Source organism: Stigmatopora nigra, chromosome 19, assembly GCF_051989575.1.
Source record: "Stigmatopora nigra isolate UIUO_SnigA chromosome 19, RoL_Snig_1.1, whole genome shotgun sequence".
NCBI classification, from domain to species: Eukaryota; Metazoa; Chordata; class Actinopteri; order Syngnathiformes; family Syngnathidae; genus Stigmatopora; species Stigmatopora nigra.
This window is the reverse complement of record NC_135526.1, coordinates 4,387,261-4,404,047: the sequence shown is the minus strand read 5'-3', so window position 1 is coordinate 4,404,047 and position 16,787 is coordinate 4,387,261. Positions and strand designations below refer to the sequence as shown.

At 37.6% G+C, this 16,787-nt stretch overlaps 1 protein-coding gene across 2 annotated transcripts; it reads left to right on the top strand.

Moving 5' to 3' along the window:
• The first annotated feature begins 376 nt into the window (after window positions 1-376).
• LOC144212795 (protein phosphatase 3 catalytic subunit alpha-like) lies at window positions 377-16,525 on the top strand. 2 transcript variants are annotated; one of them, XM_077740928.1, is made up of 14 exons: window positions 378-838; window positions 5,813-6,013; window positions 7,507-7,631; window positions 7,722-7,833; window positions 8,332-8,477; window positions 8,569-8,708; window positions 10,781-10,858; window positions 10,963-11,057; window positions 11,638-11,763; window positions 11,881-11,958; window positions 12,283-12,367; window positions 12,645-12,742; window positions 13,152-13,202; window positions 14,038-16,525. In XM_077740928.1, exons 1-14 carry the CDS (start codon window positions 784-786, stop codon window positions 14,211-14,213), a joined length of 1,566 nt encoding a protein of 521 aa, XP_077597054.1. In that variant the 5' UTR covers window positions 378-783; the 3' UTR covers window positions 14,214-16,525. The 2 variants fall into 2 exon arrangements, with proteins under 2 accessions (XP_077597055.1, XP_077597054.1); XM_077740929.1 differs by lacking the exon at window positions 13,152-13,202 and having other exon boundaries at window positions 377-838.
• Window positions 16,526-16,787: the final 262 nt, after the last annotated feature.

Sequence of the window (16,787 nt, the reverse complement as noted above, 5' to 3'; positions counted from 1 at the left end):
AAGTTATGTTGATGATGTGTGTGTATTTTTTCTTCTAAATCGAGTTCATAGATACATACTATTTCAATAAATGTTGGACATTCTACAGAAAAACAAACAATTGCCTAAGAAACAGGAACAGTTCATGTCAGTTTAAATGTTTGAATGTAAAAACAAAAACAAAATTTACTTTGCAATCACAGTAATTCATATCTGCACACATACAAGCCAGTCACGTGATAAAAAAAACGTCAAAAAAAGTGGAAAAACCTTGCCCCGTGCGTGAAAGAGCGTGGGGGCAGCCCTATTGCAAGGAAGCATCAGGCTAGCTGTCTAGTGAAAAAAAATGCGTGGGAGTTCCCTTCAAAGCCACCTCCCTCTTTCTTTTTTTTCACTCGATCTGTCGCTCCCGCCCTGGCTCTCCTGTGCATCCTCCCCCACAGCAGCAGCAGCAACAGCAGCAGCTTAGCGCCGCATCCAGCTTCTTCCAGCATCCAGCATCCACGCGATCCTGGGAAGCAGCATCAAGTCCAACCCGGGGTTCGCCTTTTGACCCACGGAGGAGGAAGAGAAGAGAAAGGAAAGGAAGACAAGAGAAGGGAAGACAAGAGAAGAGAAGAAAAGAGAAGAGAAGAAAGGAAGGAGAGGCGAGGAGGAAGGGAGGGGAGACGCTTCCTCATCATCTGAGTGATGCCACAGCACCAACTGTATTCGGAGCAGCAGCGCTGAGAGTTGATCTTGTATTTTAGCGGCTTCGGGGGAGAGGAAAGCGTTTCCAGACTCGAAGACAGCCCCAAACTGCCCATGAAGATGTCCAACGCTGACATCGTCCTGAACGCCACCGATCGGGTGGTGAAATGTGAGTCAAACCACTTAAAGCCTTTTATTTTGCCTCCAGATATTACATAACATCTTGGCTTTTCGCTTCTTTTGCCGTGGCGTGAACGTGGCCTCTATTTTTTTTCCACGTCGTGCATCGGCTGTGCGTGGCAATCGCGGCCGTCAAGTTGCCTGCTTTCCTTTTTTTTCTTGTAATGTTGACAAACAATCCGACATTGTAAGCGTCCCACCCGAGCTGCAAGGAGAAGGACTGCGAAATGGTGATATGGAGGGAATACATTTTAAAACCATAATCATGTATTTTTTATATTTGTTCTCAGCTTGTGGTTAGAAAAGGGGGTGGGAGGGTGCTTGAAGATGGGGCAGTGATGCAGCAGGATTTTGACAGGGAGGAATAATAAGAAAAGGCCATGGAATTAGCTATCAACATTCAACCGTGTCATACCTTACTTGCACACTAAGACTCCCCCAAAGAAGCGTGAGTGGGTGATTGGCTGGGGGCATCACTGTGTGCATACAAAGTATGGCCCATATAGATGATGATGATGATGATGAGGGGCTTGTAGTTGTGGCATAACTCATTCAACCTAGGCTCATTTTGTCTTTGGACCAGCTCAGTGTGAACCAATGTATTCATCAGATAACATTATTAGAGCGATGGCTGTGCAGCTCAGTCAGCGTCAGCAACTTTGGCACTTGAGGCGGCAGTTTAGGACGAAGACTGAGTTGAACTTTAACTTGCAACGCTGTATAACCAAAAGCCAGTGGTTTGACATCAATTGCCTTGTTAAAAAGATTCTTGGCTATTTCATCATGACCAACATCCAGTAGTATGCCAAAGTGTTCATCAAAATGAGCAGATTTGATTTTTTTTTTAAAGTACCTATGCATGGTGTATTATTGGGAGACACTTTAAAGCTGGCATAATTTGAACATTATTAATGAACTTCATTCATCTTGTGTACCACGCTTACCCGTAAGGGTTACTGGAACCAGTCTCAGGTGACTTAGGGTGAATGTCAGACTACACCCTAGACAATTTTTAAGCAAATAAATAACAACAACAACTGAACAATACTAAAGTTTTGTGTTAGCCCACCTCATTTACAAAATCTGAGATTATCTGTTAAAATACAAAGTAATGTGATTCGAAAAAATAAGACTTTAGTCAAATGATCCAAACATGAAGTCATTTAGAATTCAAAGAAACAATGGCACATCGTTTCATATGAGAAAATTATTTTTCAATGGAGTCAACATGGATCAATGAATGGATTGTGGTTGATATTTGTTATGGCGGTTGTATTTCGCTATGGCAGATATCATAACTATATAAAACTATGAGCTAGTCTTTGTGAAAACTGATTTTTATTTCGCCCTAAAGTATGTTTTACATTGATTCTGGATATGGATAGAATGTGCTTTGTCGCGAAAACCCAACAATTTAACTCGTCACAAAGCTGCTGACGCATTGATACTTTTATTCTCTGAGATCATGATTTATCTTTGTAAAATCTCTTCAATTTGATATTTTGCAGAAGCATGTCTCATTACATCCTCTATAGCATACAACTTGTAGTCTATTGAGTCTGCTGAGCCTTTAATGGGCTCCAGTAGAAAATGTCTGCCAAGAATAGTGCCTTTACAAATGTAACAATGTTTATTTTTGTGGCATTCATTCATAAGTGCTTATAGTATTTTTAAAATCCACAGTAATGTACAACTGTACAATGCTGCAATGAGATATATTTATATTTTTTATCTCGCTTTTTAAAAAAAAAAGTAGATATGTCTCATTCTTTCTACAGCAAAGCACAGCTAAAATCGATTTGATACCAGTTCAATATATTTTTTCAGCCAACCCAATCTAACAAAACTAAAGATTTTCACTTAGACGTAATGCAATATATCCTTTCAATCTTTCCTCCCAGCCACATTAAAAAAAAGTAGTCCACAAAAATTTAAAGAGCGATACGAAAAGCACCATTGTGTCACTTAGGTGATAAAAGCAGATGATTTTGATTAGTGGAGATTGTCATTGCATGTGGCCCGAGAAGCTAACTACTGAAGACAAGCGAGTTATTTTTATCCCCGCAAGTCAAACTACTATAAGTGTATAGCATTTTTTTTTATTTCTATTCCACATTCTGATGTGACAGAATGAACAGAATCAGAGCACATTATCTGTTGGTTGTACACTTTGCTTTGTGAAGGGACATTCTTACACATCATATTGTACTGTAATGTGTTAGAATGTCAACCCTGCTACACGGTTATTTTGTAATGTGAAAACAAGAAACTGCTAATTTGTTTGTTTAATTTTTCTTCTTTTCCTTATCTTATTTTATTCACCATTTTCTTTTTTTTGCAGGGAATGGGCTTATTTAGGGCAGTTACTCCAGAAGGTCCTAGTAACCTACTGTGTGTAAAAAAAGGTGTTTAAATCAAAGTAGGGCAACAATATGACAGTACTTTGCTTCAACTGAATGAAGTACTCTTTCCACATTTTCTTCCTTTTAACAAATTCCACAAATATGGAGGCTATGTTGCTACGGATGTTTCTTTTTAAGGTTGAGACAATCTAGTGCCACATTCATACATATTTATGGCGGTCAGCGGTCAAAGTTCATGATAGTGCATTACTATACACATTCCTCTCAGCTGCCCCCTCGTGGTTTCGAGGTTCACTCGCCTGAATTTGTTGCAGGCGGGTGCAGGCTCAATTCCCGCTGGTGGCCCTATGACTGCCTGGCAACCAGTCTAGGGTGTAGTCTGCCTTACGCCACAAGACCCTTTCCAGGATGGGTGGTATGGAAGATGAATGAATGAATGATCGAATGAACATTCCTCTCACACATTTTACGTGATGCTGATATTAAGTTTTAAATGCATCTGTTAAAAATGCATACCGTCTTTCTAGACCTAGCCAAGCTTAGGCATTTTCTGACAAGTCAACATGGCTTTTTTGTGTGTTTTTATTTGGAAAAGTTGTCACTTAAAAATGTAATAGCAGGGTCTGGTAAAAGTCCTCCATCAGGCCTCAAATAGATGATTTTCTTTATCCAGCAGCGTTTAAAGGAACGCCAAATGTAGGTTTTTTTTGCGTTGGCACTGGCTTGACTCCAATAGTCAGCTGCTGCTGCTGCTGTTGCCCGGCAACATACAGCATTTCATACTTTGACTCTCCTGCTTGGGCACCAAGCCAGAGTCAGCTTCTTTCATCTCGCTACTGTACATCAGGTCGTGAGTGCCTGTTGAACACCATTTGTATCAGGCTCATTTTTCTATGCAGCGTTACATAAAGATAGAAGATTCTGCTTATGTATACAAATTTGACATTTTGTCACAAATGGCAAATGCTTTGCCTAATGAGTTTGATGTATTTAGTCTATGTATATACATCAATCAAGACTGAACTGTTACTCAATCTCACTATTTGGAATTTTCACATTGTAATACATGATAGAATCTTGTCAAAAAGTATTCACAAGTCGATTACCAAGACCCGCACAGATCTATAACTATTGAAATTGTGTTATAGACATAATTTATGTAACGGTTTAGCTCTGCATAGTGGAAATAAATGACCAGAAGGTATGACTCTGGCAGGTGGCGTATGACTCAATGGAGAACAGTCGTCGAGACACATTGTCTTTATCGTGTGACGAGTCGGAATACCAATCTAAAAGTGGGTCAGAGGAAGAAATAAGTCGCGAACAAATGCTTCTGGATCAGTGAAATCCAATCGATGGAATTCAATAAAGTACCCTCTGTGGTGGGCTTTTAATGACGACGTCAACTTAAGTCAAACATCCAACACTTTTCCACGTGTGCATTGACAATGCAGAATATGTGGCGCAATTTTGTCAAAGTACCCGTTGCCATCACAGATGCACACAGCACACACAGTGTGATTTTTTTTTTCCCCTCTCTTCCACCTTCTCCAATTAAAAACACTTGCTGGCGCTTGCCTCATTATCCCGCGAGCAGCGACTTTGAGAGTTCTCTAGCCAAGCATTCATTATTAAGGAGTATGTTGATCATTTTCACTTTAAGCCCGGAGACACATTTCTTTTTCTTCCCTTCACTTGGGCCCCGCAAAATCTTGCTATGCGGGGCTAAAATCTGGCGGCGTTAACGTTGACTTGTGCACTGGTGTGTGTGTGAATGCATGTGTTGTCAGCAGAGTTACTTACTTCTTCACAATCATTTATTTTATTTTTCATTAAATCTATATTATTTACAGCTGCCTTGTTTTCGGAAAGTATCTCATCGTTAAGGCTGATGATCTATAGATGAACGTCAATGTGTGGTGCGTGAGTACTTGTGTCACAGCACACAGGGATAAGATACACATCTAATAAATAACCTTTCCTGACACCAAAATAATGATGTCTTTTACAGATTCACAGCCAGTTTGTAAGCTAAGTGACTGCATTTTAATGGCCATATCTTTTTTTGCAATTCAAGGATGGGGACATTTTTTCTCAGCCCGGCAACCTTTTCTTCATGTGTTTTTTGTGTAAACACTATTATTATTTTGGTAATGCTCATTTTGCATTGAGAGATGTTTTGAATGATACTCTAATTTAATTTTCTTGGTATATATATATAATTCTGACAACCACACATACCAGTATTCTGCCTTTAATTCAATGTGTTGTTATTTTTTTACAGTCAATTTTCATTTCTGTCACTTTGGAAAAGCAACTCTTTACTTATATAAATTCTAGAAGAATTATTGTGTCAGCTGTAGTTTTGAATAATTTACTGGTTGAGTCTGCAAATTGATTTATTGTCCTTGTGCATAGTGAATTAGTCGTATTTTTAGAGTTGCTTGCACGGACTCTGTATGATAAATGCGTGCTGCTTTGTTTTGCCTTAGGCTAAATGTACATGAGGTTTTTCTCGGGGTTATGTGTATTGGTCCTTTGGAATAAGTCTCATTTTTTTTCTTTTAGTGTTTTAAAAAATGTCTTGTGTTTGTCCTCAGCGGTCCCCTTCCCCTTAAGCCACCGTCTTACCTTGAAGGAAGTGTTCGACTGTGAAGGGAAACCTCGTGTGGATCTCCTTAAGGCGCACCTTACAAAGGAAGGTCGCGTGGAAGAAACCGTTGCATTGCGAATCATCAATGAAGGAGCAGCAATCTTACGTCAAGAGAAAACCATACTGGACATTGAGGCACCTGTCACAGGTAATTTGGACTTTAAGAAACAACACAGTTGAACACTACATGTGCGAAAACACCCCCAATATGAGCATTAATGGAAAATGGTCAATATAGAGTATTATACATACTATGTACATGGTCCCAATGTGCACAGTATAGGAAATATTTTGTGAATAACATGCTAGAAAGGCATTCTTATTCAGAATGAACAGTCATTGAGGGTTAAAATAGTTTGTTTGGATGAGAAATGTTCAATATGACCAATATTTTTAGCCACTGACTGTCAATTAAGACGAAAAAAAAATGTTAGAAAGAAATGGTAGCAATCATTTTAATGTGTCGGAACTGCGAATATAATTGAGTCGAAGTTTATGAAGCGCTTATGAGATGAACACTATACTAATTTCTTAACAACTGCATTTTAATTTCAGTACAATCACAATAGATCTATCATCTCATGTGGGCCGGATGAGATTTAGTTTGGGGCCATATAAGTTGACTCAGTTGCTGCCACTGACAGCCTTAGATTTCCAATGCATTTTTAATGGGAGGGGGCGAATGTACAAATCAGAGAGCAGACACGAAACTGAGTAAACTGAAGTAGTGCACACATCCAACTCACAAATTTCCGGTTTGAATGTCATTAAGAATGTACAGTTGCAATGAGCTAGAAAGATTGTACCACCTAGCAGTCCGCTTTCGGCCCACGAGCCATATATTTGACTCCTCTCAGCTTTTCGATCTCATTGTTATCTGCACAGTTTATCAATATTTGCAAACATCAAAAAAATATAGCAAACACCATTAATTTTTCCAAAATTGAAAATGACCCTTTTTGTCTCTTAATATCAGATCATGACGAGACATTTTTGCATGCACATTTTAAAAACTTGCGTGGATATGCAGTGGATTTTTGTGTACGGATTTTTTGTGTGTCTATGGGGTCATGTGTGTGTTTGAGTTCTTTAGTCAACCAAGCAGTCTCCCACGCACATCGCTTTAAGCTTTGTGTGGGCGAAGGCCACTGTGAAGCTGATAGGGGAGACAGGAAAAGAGAGAGGAGATGGGGTGAGTAGGAGAGAGAAAGAGAGAGAGAGGGATGGGGTGATTATGAAAAATTGAAGGCCGCAAGGAAATGAGATGTCGGTTTGCCATGCGGAGTCGCACAATGTTCTAGGGACAAAAACAAGCAGGCATCTCTACCACTAAAAGCGTCGGTGTAACTTCTCATTGTTGGAAAAACAGTCTTTTTAGCCAAAATACTGTAAACACATCTTCTTGCAACGCTGAAGAATGTAGTATACCATTTTTTCTTTTGCCCGCTTAGGAGGAAGACACTTTTTTTGTCATTCTGATATACAAATGCGCTTAAATATAAAATGGAAAATATGAAGTATGGAGGGATGTGAAATCAAGTTGAATTGTCAAAAATGCGGATTTGCAAATGGTGATTAAGCAGCTTCATTTGAAAAACATAATAGAAATGACATTTGTATTTTTGTGGCATTTTTTTCCAGTGTGTGGAGACATCCATGGTCAGTTTTTCGACCTGATGAAACTTTTTGAAGTGGGAGGATCACCAGCCACAACCCGCTACCTGTTCCTTGGGGACTATGTCGACCGTGGTTACTTCAGTATTGAGGTAAAACCATCACAAAATCACATTGAGAAAAGTGAGAAAATCTGTATAAATGCTGTTTGTCAGTGAATAATTTCATGTTTTCCTCCACAGTGTGTTTTATATCTTTGGTCGCTGAAAATCCTCTATCCAAAGACACTATTTTTACTGCGTGGAAATCATGAATGTAGACATTTAACAGAATATTTCACCTTCAAACAAGAATGTGAGTACCCATTAGTGTTCATCATACACTTATTTGAGTTGTTTATTTATTTTTCACTCTTTTATGCTTATTATCCAGGTCACTTTTGTTATATTGGTTATGCAAATCCAGCAGTCGAACTTTTCCAAATACACGTTCTTAAGTAGATCATCTAGATTCTAGAACATCTTTTTGCATGTCCAAAAAAAAGAGCTATTTACTCTTCTTCTAAGGGGGAAATGTTGCATATTTCTAACAAAAGTTCAGAAATGGACTATAGTGACCAGGAGAAATTTCCCATAATAATCTGGCAGGCGGTTCTGGTCTGTCTAACCATGTATATATATGTATGTACATTGTAAAAGTTCTTTTTTGGTCAAGCTGTTTCCTAAAGGAACTAATTTTGTCTCTCATTACAGTACAATAACAGTAAAATGTTTTTTCATCTCATCCCAGCATTCCATTTGCTTCTTCCTTTCATTTTATAGACACAACTCATATTTTTTCCTCATTTGGCAGGTAAAATCAAATATTCGGAGCAGGTGTATGACTCATGCATGGACGCGTTTGACTGCCTTCCTCTGGCTGCGCTCATGAACCAGCAGTTTCTGTGTGTTCACGGTGGACTCTCGCCTGAAATACACACCTTAGACGATATTAAAAAGGTAAGACTTTTACATCGGGGTTGGGGATTCATTACTGTGGTTTGATTGTTTCTTATGAATCAAGTGTGTCTGTCTGCTTTGCCGTTTTAAGTTGGATCGGTTCAAGGAGCCGCCAGCATTTGGGCCCATGTGTGACCTACTGTGGTCGGATCCTTTGGAGGACTTTGGCAATGAGAAAACCCAGGAATACTTCAGCCACAACACAGTGCGAGGCTGTTCCTATTTTTACAGGTGAGCTCTACACTACACCGTCATCAGATAGAAGGGTTCAGTCAGAGTTCACTTCTGTCCCTCAGATGATAATCCACTCTAAAGTACTCCATATGGCTAATTACTGGACTCCGGTGTATCATTTCCATGGACCAGAAATTGTTTATCCATCTGTGCAAAGTTTCTATTGACCATTTCTATCATGAGGAGCTATTATTAGTGAGCCAGCTTTTTATATTTTGTGATAATGACAAACTGTTTAAAATGCAGACTGGGATTCATTACAAAAACTAAATGGAGAAGTTCGATATTAAGGTGATATTAAGGTTACAGTTGTGTCAATGTACAAAAAAATTACTTGAAAGGTACTTTTAAAATATTATAGTTTCAGCATTACCTACAGTAGTAATTTCTGTTCCAGAGGTAGCTAAAATTTATCACATATTTCATAAAAATTCCACTCCAGTCACCAATTTGAACAAAGCTATCCAACGTAAAAGCCATATGAGATAATTATTAGAAAAAAAACTATTTTTTTGCACATCACTTGTGCAGCATAAAATGACCTTCCAAACAAATAACATTATTCTTGTCAATAAACTCATATGAAACATTGCCCAACGTCATAAATTGACCTCCTATGATTGTAACTTTTTAAACGTTTGCCTCGTTTTTTTTTCCTGAAAGCTTTGTTTCACTACTGTAAACATATTATTTGCAGTAAAGATTACTCTGTGTTGCATATTTCAGAGGTTTGAATTTAGCTATTTTTCTGCAAGTGACCTTTTATTACTTTTCCTCTTTTGCCACCATTAAGACTAAAGTAGAACCTTCTTCTGTGCTCGATGGCCAATGCATCATAGTTATTTTCTTTAAAATGACAAGAAGCCATTAATGAGTGGGGGAGAGCTACATGAACGCTCAATCCATTATAATACTACACGTTATATAATTATACAATATTGATCTTTAGCCAGTCAAGTTGATATGCTGGATGCACATGAACATGACAGTGAGACAATCACCACTTGCAGTATTATATAACTTCCAAAAATCAATCCACATAAAATCAATTTCAAATATCCATAACACAGACTGGACTCTGTAATTGTAAATGTTTCTTGTGTCTCATTTAGCCATTTCTGTTACATTTTGCACCACACAGTACATTCATTTGAGAATATTTTCCGTTTCTATTTTGTTTTCTATTTTTTGGAAAATTCAAACGCTGCCATCATTTATTTGTAAATGTATAAGAAATGTAGTCAGTGTTAGGTAGAATTTTGACGTGACGTTTCCAATCTGGTTCAAATCAGGTTAATAAACTCGTGCAGACTCTGCAAACACTGTAAATTACAAAAACTGTCATTAAAATATTGTGCTGATTTCTCTATGAAAATGTTAAATTGAATCCTTTCTAAAGAGGTTGGAGGTTAGATCCTTGCATTTTGTGTTAGGAGATAAATGAAGGCAACAAGCAATGGCCTAACAGATCAATTTTATGAGGGTGTCAAGAACACAGAAATCGCTTTCACTCTCGCCCATTTGCACTTTTCAGATTTCTCACTTGAGCCATCTCTCTCATTCGCGGGCTAACTGACACATCATTTCACAAAGGCGAGAAGAATTATTTGTGTGTGTGTGTTTTTTTTTACTGACTAATAAATAGTGAGCATCAGAAAACAACAAATTACACCTTTATTCAAGTTGGAAAGATATAGATATAAATAAGGTATTTTATGCACGAAAGAACTTCATATAATATAATAATATAATGGTTTTTTTTTTACCTGATAAGAAGATAACAAAATATTTTAATTACACCACAAGGTAACCTAATGTGTGGTGTTCTTTAGGGATCAATATTGGGGCCAACATATTTGAGTCGAATATTAATCACATTTGAAAAGTATGTGAAAAATCTAAAAATGTAATTATATATCACTTCAAAAATGAATTCAAACCAATGACTTTGAAAAATGTATGTTCATCGTACATATATGGAGATTGCAAATAAAGTAAACAGATTGAAGTACTATACTAAAAAGAACAGAATGACATTTGTTGTTTTATCATTTTTCTTCTCTCCGCAGTTATCCAGCAGTGTGTGAGTTCTTACAGAGCAATAACTTATTATCAATTATCCGAGCGCATGAGGCACAAGATGCAGGGTAAGTTCTCACAGTTATACATTGGAAATGCACATTTAAAAAACCAATACTGTGCATTTGAACAAGAAATTAATTATAGTGTGATTTGTATTCTCAACTGCTAGTTACCGGATGTATCGTAAAAGTCAAACTACTGGATTTCCCTCCCTTATCACAATCTTTTCTGCTCCAAACTACTTGGATGTTTACAACAACAAAGGTGAGTAGATCTGTTTGTGACAGCTTCTGCATTTCTATTTGTGGCTCCATCTGTGGTCATTCTTTTTGTGTCCATAATGCTTTCTCATTTGTACTGGAACTCACTTGCCCGTTGCTGTGCCGATTATTGTGGCCTTTGAGCATATGCAGAAATATATAACAGGTCATAACAAGACATAGGAATACATCAGAAAGCCCCCCCGTGTGTTGGTGCTCTCAGATCTTGTGTCTTGCTTGCCATTGGCTGTGGGATATGGAGAGCGTAGGAGGTACTGTAGGCAGACTGACTATCTCTATGTGGCATTATGCCTCTTCAAGTATCAGTGTCAGCCATGCCAGGCCTCAGTTGTGCCATCTACTGGTTGACTCATTCTCTGCTCACATGGGTAGAAGATAGTTTTAAAGTTTAGTGTATTACATACCTTTTTAAGTGTTTTTATATGAGGAGAATGGTCAGAAATGTGCTTATCAGTCTTATAAAACACCAGCAAATCATCATGATTTTTTTTAAATCGTAATATCATTTTTCAAATATCATATTATGTTTTAGCTACTTAAATAATATACTGCTTTTCTCCTAGCTGCTGTACTCAAATATGAAAATAACGTCATGAACATTCGACAGTTTAACTACTCTCCTCATCCCTACTGGCTGCCCAATTTCATGGACGTCTTTACTTGGTCACTGCCTTTTGTTGGGGAGAAAGGTATGAAGTGTTCTTTGGTGCTTCTGTCTTATTGTTTTTACTTATGCTTATGTAATGATATCCACCTCCATGGACCCTTGTCGGATTACCCAACCTCTTTGTTTTGTTTTCCCCCAGTCACAGAGATGTTGGTGAACATTTTGAGTATATGCTCTGATGACGAATTAATGAATGATGAAGATGAGATCTTTGATGGTAAGTGTTAGTGTTGTGTTTTGCAAAGGACAGTGATGCAATGACATTTTCTAGTACCTTTCATGTCACCATTTGGAACTGAGCTTACTAATTATTGATGGTTTTCTTGAAATTTCATTTGCTCAAAAGTCTGTGGTTTCTATATCATATTTTGCACCGTCGATTGGTCTATACATTTTTATTTGGGCAAGTTTTGACTCCTATTAGTCTTTTTCTAAGTATCAAAATACTATATACTCAGTCAGTGCAGTGTGTTTAGAGTGTCAAATAACAATAACAACAATTCAAATATTCAAATAGACTCATGAATGTATTTCTGTACAGCAAACGCGGCTGCGGCACGCAAGGAGGTGATCCGAAACAAGATCCGTGCTATTGGGAAAATGGCCAAAATGTTCTCAGTCCTCAGGTAATTATGGTCTAAAACTCTACTTTGATGCTTTGTAATCATCATTCCCAAATAGGAATATTTGTAGCTGTCACGTTCTGTACACAAACAAGATATTGTGTATGATATATTGTGTTGACGCGGACAATGCGTCATTTTGATTGATGCTATGAAAGAAGTTTTGATTAGTTTGAACTCTAAAGAGGCCAGTGAGTCTAGTGTGTTAAGAGGGGAATTATTTTAACCTGTGCTAAAGCATTCTGTGTTATCTGATCCGTCTGATCGGTTATACCTGCAGAGAGGAGAGCGAAAATGTGTTGACGCTCAAGGGCCTAACGCCCACCGGCATGCTGCCGAGCGGGGTTCTCTCTGGGGGAAAACAGACGCTGCAGAGTGGTAAGTACAGGGGCTGAGAGACGACTCTCTACCGCACTTTTCCCTCAGCTATTCGGATCCAATGCAACGTTAGCCTTTAAATGGATCTAAAATCTCTTCTTAGACATATTTCCTTATGTATAGTAATTCTTTCGGACATTATCCTTCATATTAATGTATTCCTCTACCACGCTGGTTTTGTTTGCTACTCTCTACATTTGGATTATTCTACCCGTACTGGACATCGATTCTTTTCAATCCATATCAATGCATGGCGTCCCACCAAGTTTGGCTCCATTGCTACTGAACATGTGAACTGCATCCGACCTAACATTTTATAGCTGCCTTTTCAAGCGGGGCTGCCTTTTTTAGACACTTGCATGGCTTTATCCGGAGTAACCTGCTCCCCTCCTCCTCCTCCTCCCCCCAGCAACCATTGAAGCCATTGAAGCCATCGAGACCAGTGATGAGGACAGAGAAGGTAAACCCGTGCGAGCCCCAACCCCCTCTCTGATTTCCTTCCACCTCCTTTCAGAATATATATTAGATTTCCTCCCTCCATCTTCCTGGTCCACCTCTCACTGACACGAGCTGCATTTCACACACATTGATTAAAACATTGCTTTCCAGCAAATTAGGCAACATACTTGAAGATAACATTTTGGAACAAATCTTGCTTTAAAAATGTGTTTGTTGTCCGGCAATAGGCAATATTGTTTCCCTGGCAACTTGATTGACAATATCAGATATTGAGAATATTTGCAAAAATGCAAAGATAAATAATGTATCCTATTTTCTTTTGAACAGTATATATATTTCCTAAAATAGAATATGAATAACTAATCAGAAACAATTCTGAACAAAGACTTATTATTTTAGTATGCTGTACACTGAATGCTACAACTCCAAAATCTATTCAAATGAAGCAGCTTTCCCAATTAAAATGTGTAGCTAAGGTTTTCTTTAACAATGCATGTTGCCAGGGATCTTCTCCTGGGTTTCATTTAACTGTGCATAAAACAGAGTGTAGTATCTGTTGCGACTGTTGACTGCTGGATTTACACTTTTTTTACTAAATGTGTAAATGTGAATACATTTATTTAATACTATCGGGAAATCAGTGAGTCTACTCTCTACAGCACACGTGTCAAAGTACAGTTACTCAGCCTACCTCTAAACTCCGATAAAATGGTCAACTCTTTTATTTAATGACTTTTGTGTTACTCAAAAGGCAAGAAGCTGCCTTTAAAAAAATGGGTAACAGAATACAGGAACATAATTCTGATCTCTTTTGTCATGTTCCTCTTGTCCTCCAGCCATCCGTGGCTTTTCCCCTCAGCACAAGATCACCAGTTTTGAAGAAGCCAAAGGGCTGGACCGCATCAACGAACGTATGCCCCCTCGCAGGGATGGCGTCAACCACGTGGGTCATTCCATGGGAAAGATGAATATGTCCGAGGCGAACGGCACGGATGACAACAGCAACATCTAGTGAGCCTTGGTTGGTTGGTGGTTGTGGTGGAGATAATGTGGGGGTTGCAACCTTGCACAATTTCCCCAGTGCAGTGAGACATTGCCAAATCGAAATTCAGGCCTCAAAGAAACACAAACGGGCCCACAGACAGACGGAAGGTGATATGCTGCAAAGGAGGTGTAATGAGCAAAAAAAAAGCTCGTTTATTTGGTGACAGAATATGAAAAGTAGGGGAAGATGGGGGGGATTGCAGCGTGCTTTAAAGTTGTCTGCCTATTATTACCAACATCTGCTCAATAACAAACTGAACTAAGTCGGACGTTGTGTTGACAACCGACCAAAGGAAACATTTCATTATCTATCACATGCAAATGATTTATTTCTCTTTTTTTTTTAGTTTTTATATCAAGCCACTTGCAGATGGAATGCTTGAAGATATTTATCTCGTTTTCAGTGTCAGAACAATTTAGATCTAATGTTTTAAAATTAGCTTATTCACATAAAATGCACCCATTATTATGAGTGTGGTTTTTACCAACCAAACTGCAAAGAATGAATGGATGACAATCTAACTTTATATAAAACGTGCTGTGTGGGTGTTTAATGCTATTTGGCAAGAAAAGGTATCTGATCACATGGACTAAATTCAATTATATCTCAGATGAGTTATAACGTATCATATTGCTCTACCATGACAATGGAGACTAATCATTAAAAGTTAGAAATGTAAAAGTAGACATTCCTAAAAATAGGATTATAAATAAGAAGTCACCAGTAATTGAATGTCTTGGATTCTTTGATTTAGTATTTATCTTTATTGATACTTTGAAGACAAGCACTAAAAAAAAATCCCTACAGTGAGAGATTAAGCCATCACATGACTTGCCAACAGTCATCTCCTTTTAACCCAGAGGATTTGAGGGCAGAAAAAGAGTGGGAATTGAAGACTTAATCTTCTCTGTATCTACAGTATCTGTTTAGAGAATGTGAAAAGGGTGGAGATTTTATTTTATATCAAGGGTGCCCGCAAAAACACGTTTTTTGCCTCACCATTATTTGTCCACACGTCGGCAAAGCATGGCATTACCTCGCACATCCTCACTTTCTGGAAGAAAAAGTATTAACTGGAACACACTCCTCTACTGATGAAGCCTTAGCAATTGTGTTTGCGTTGCTTGAAGGACTTGACAACAGAAGAGATTTGGGGATTTTTTATTTTATTTTTATGTTATCCTGCTTGCCCAGCAGCACTCTCTGCGATTCACTCAGGTGTGTGTTAGCCCCACCCCTGCATTGAGTTTTAAATGTGTAAAATCTACACAACTTTATTAAGTACATGTATAATCAGTCATATCTTGAATTATATGAGACGTGTCATTTATTTTCATGACAAATCTGACAATGAAACTTCATTTGGACGTCCACGCTGTGATTAAAGGAAACTTTTTTTTTGTTTTGTTTGGGTTAAGTATCCTTAAGTAGAAAGCCTAAAATTTTGAAAATTTCATCTCACTTTTATCTTTAATTTATTAATTTATTTTCAAGATTAAGTTCTACGCCATGGTTCTAAAGTAAAAGGTATAGTATACGACTCAAGAATGGACAAAACTGTGATTTTGATCACAGCTGGTACGAAAACGCATCAATGCATGCAGTGAAATTCCTAATTGTAATGTGAGATTATATTTGTGGTTTTGTAGTTGTGTTTCAAATAGTGAACTTGAATTATTTTATGATTAAATCCAATTTGTTGTTTCGTTTGTCTTGTTTTAAAAAGGCTTAATAGGCTTTTGTTTTATCTATTTTTTTAAATGATTTATTACCACTGCTTTTACATTTTTTTAAATTTTATTTAGTTATTGTATGCAGGGGTGCTCTTCACATATGTGAAGCCTTGTGTTAACTTTTCTGTTGTACTGATATACAGAACATGTTTAGTAGTGTGAATGAATATAATCTCAGTGAAAAGCTACGTTCACGCTGCCAAAGCATGATAGCATGGTTTTCAGATGTAAATTAATTGGACACCATGAAATCACTTGTCACACTTGAGTTGAACAAAAAAAACTATTTACTGGTGATATTACTGTTACAATTTAAGCTTATTGTTATTTTTTTTCTTTCTCTTGTTCTAGTTCCTGTTTGGTCTACATGCATATTTTGACAAACAAATATGATGGGTTTTATCTTGCAACTTTTTTAATATATATCACTAAAGATATGTTTTGGCATTTGACTTCCTAAATGATGCATACATTGTAAGCATGCCCTATGGGACAAATCTCTCTCTTTTTTTTACTCTTGAATAAAATATGCATGAACAAAATCAAGTCAAATAGATTCTTATTTACTAGTATGTTCAGACTGGTCATCTTAATTTAAGATGCATCAACAATGTAAGAAATCAGATGTAACTTTTTGATTTGTGACAGGATCAAAATAAGGGGGAGCATTTTTCATGACAGAATTTAACCTTAAAATACGGAATAGTGTCAGATAATACCTCTCAATTAATACAGTGGAAATGTTACCAATATTTTTGGCATACCATTGGATAGAAGTCCAACCACTGAAAGCAATACGTATTTTTGG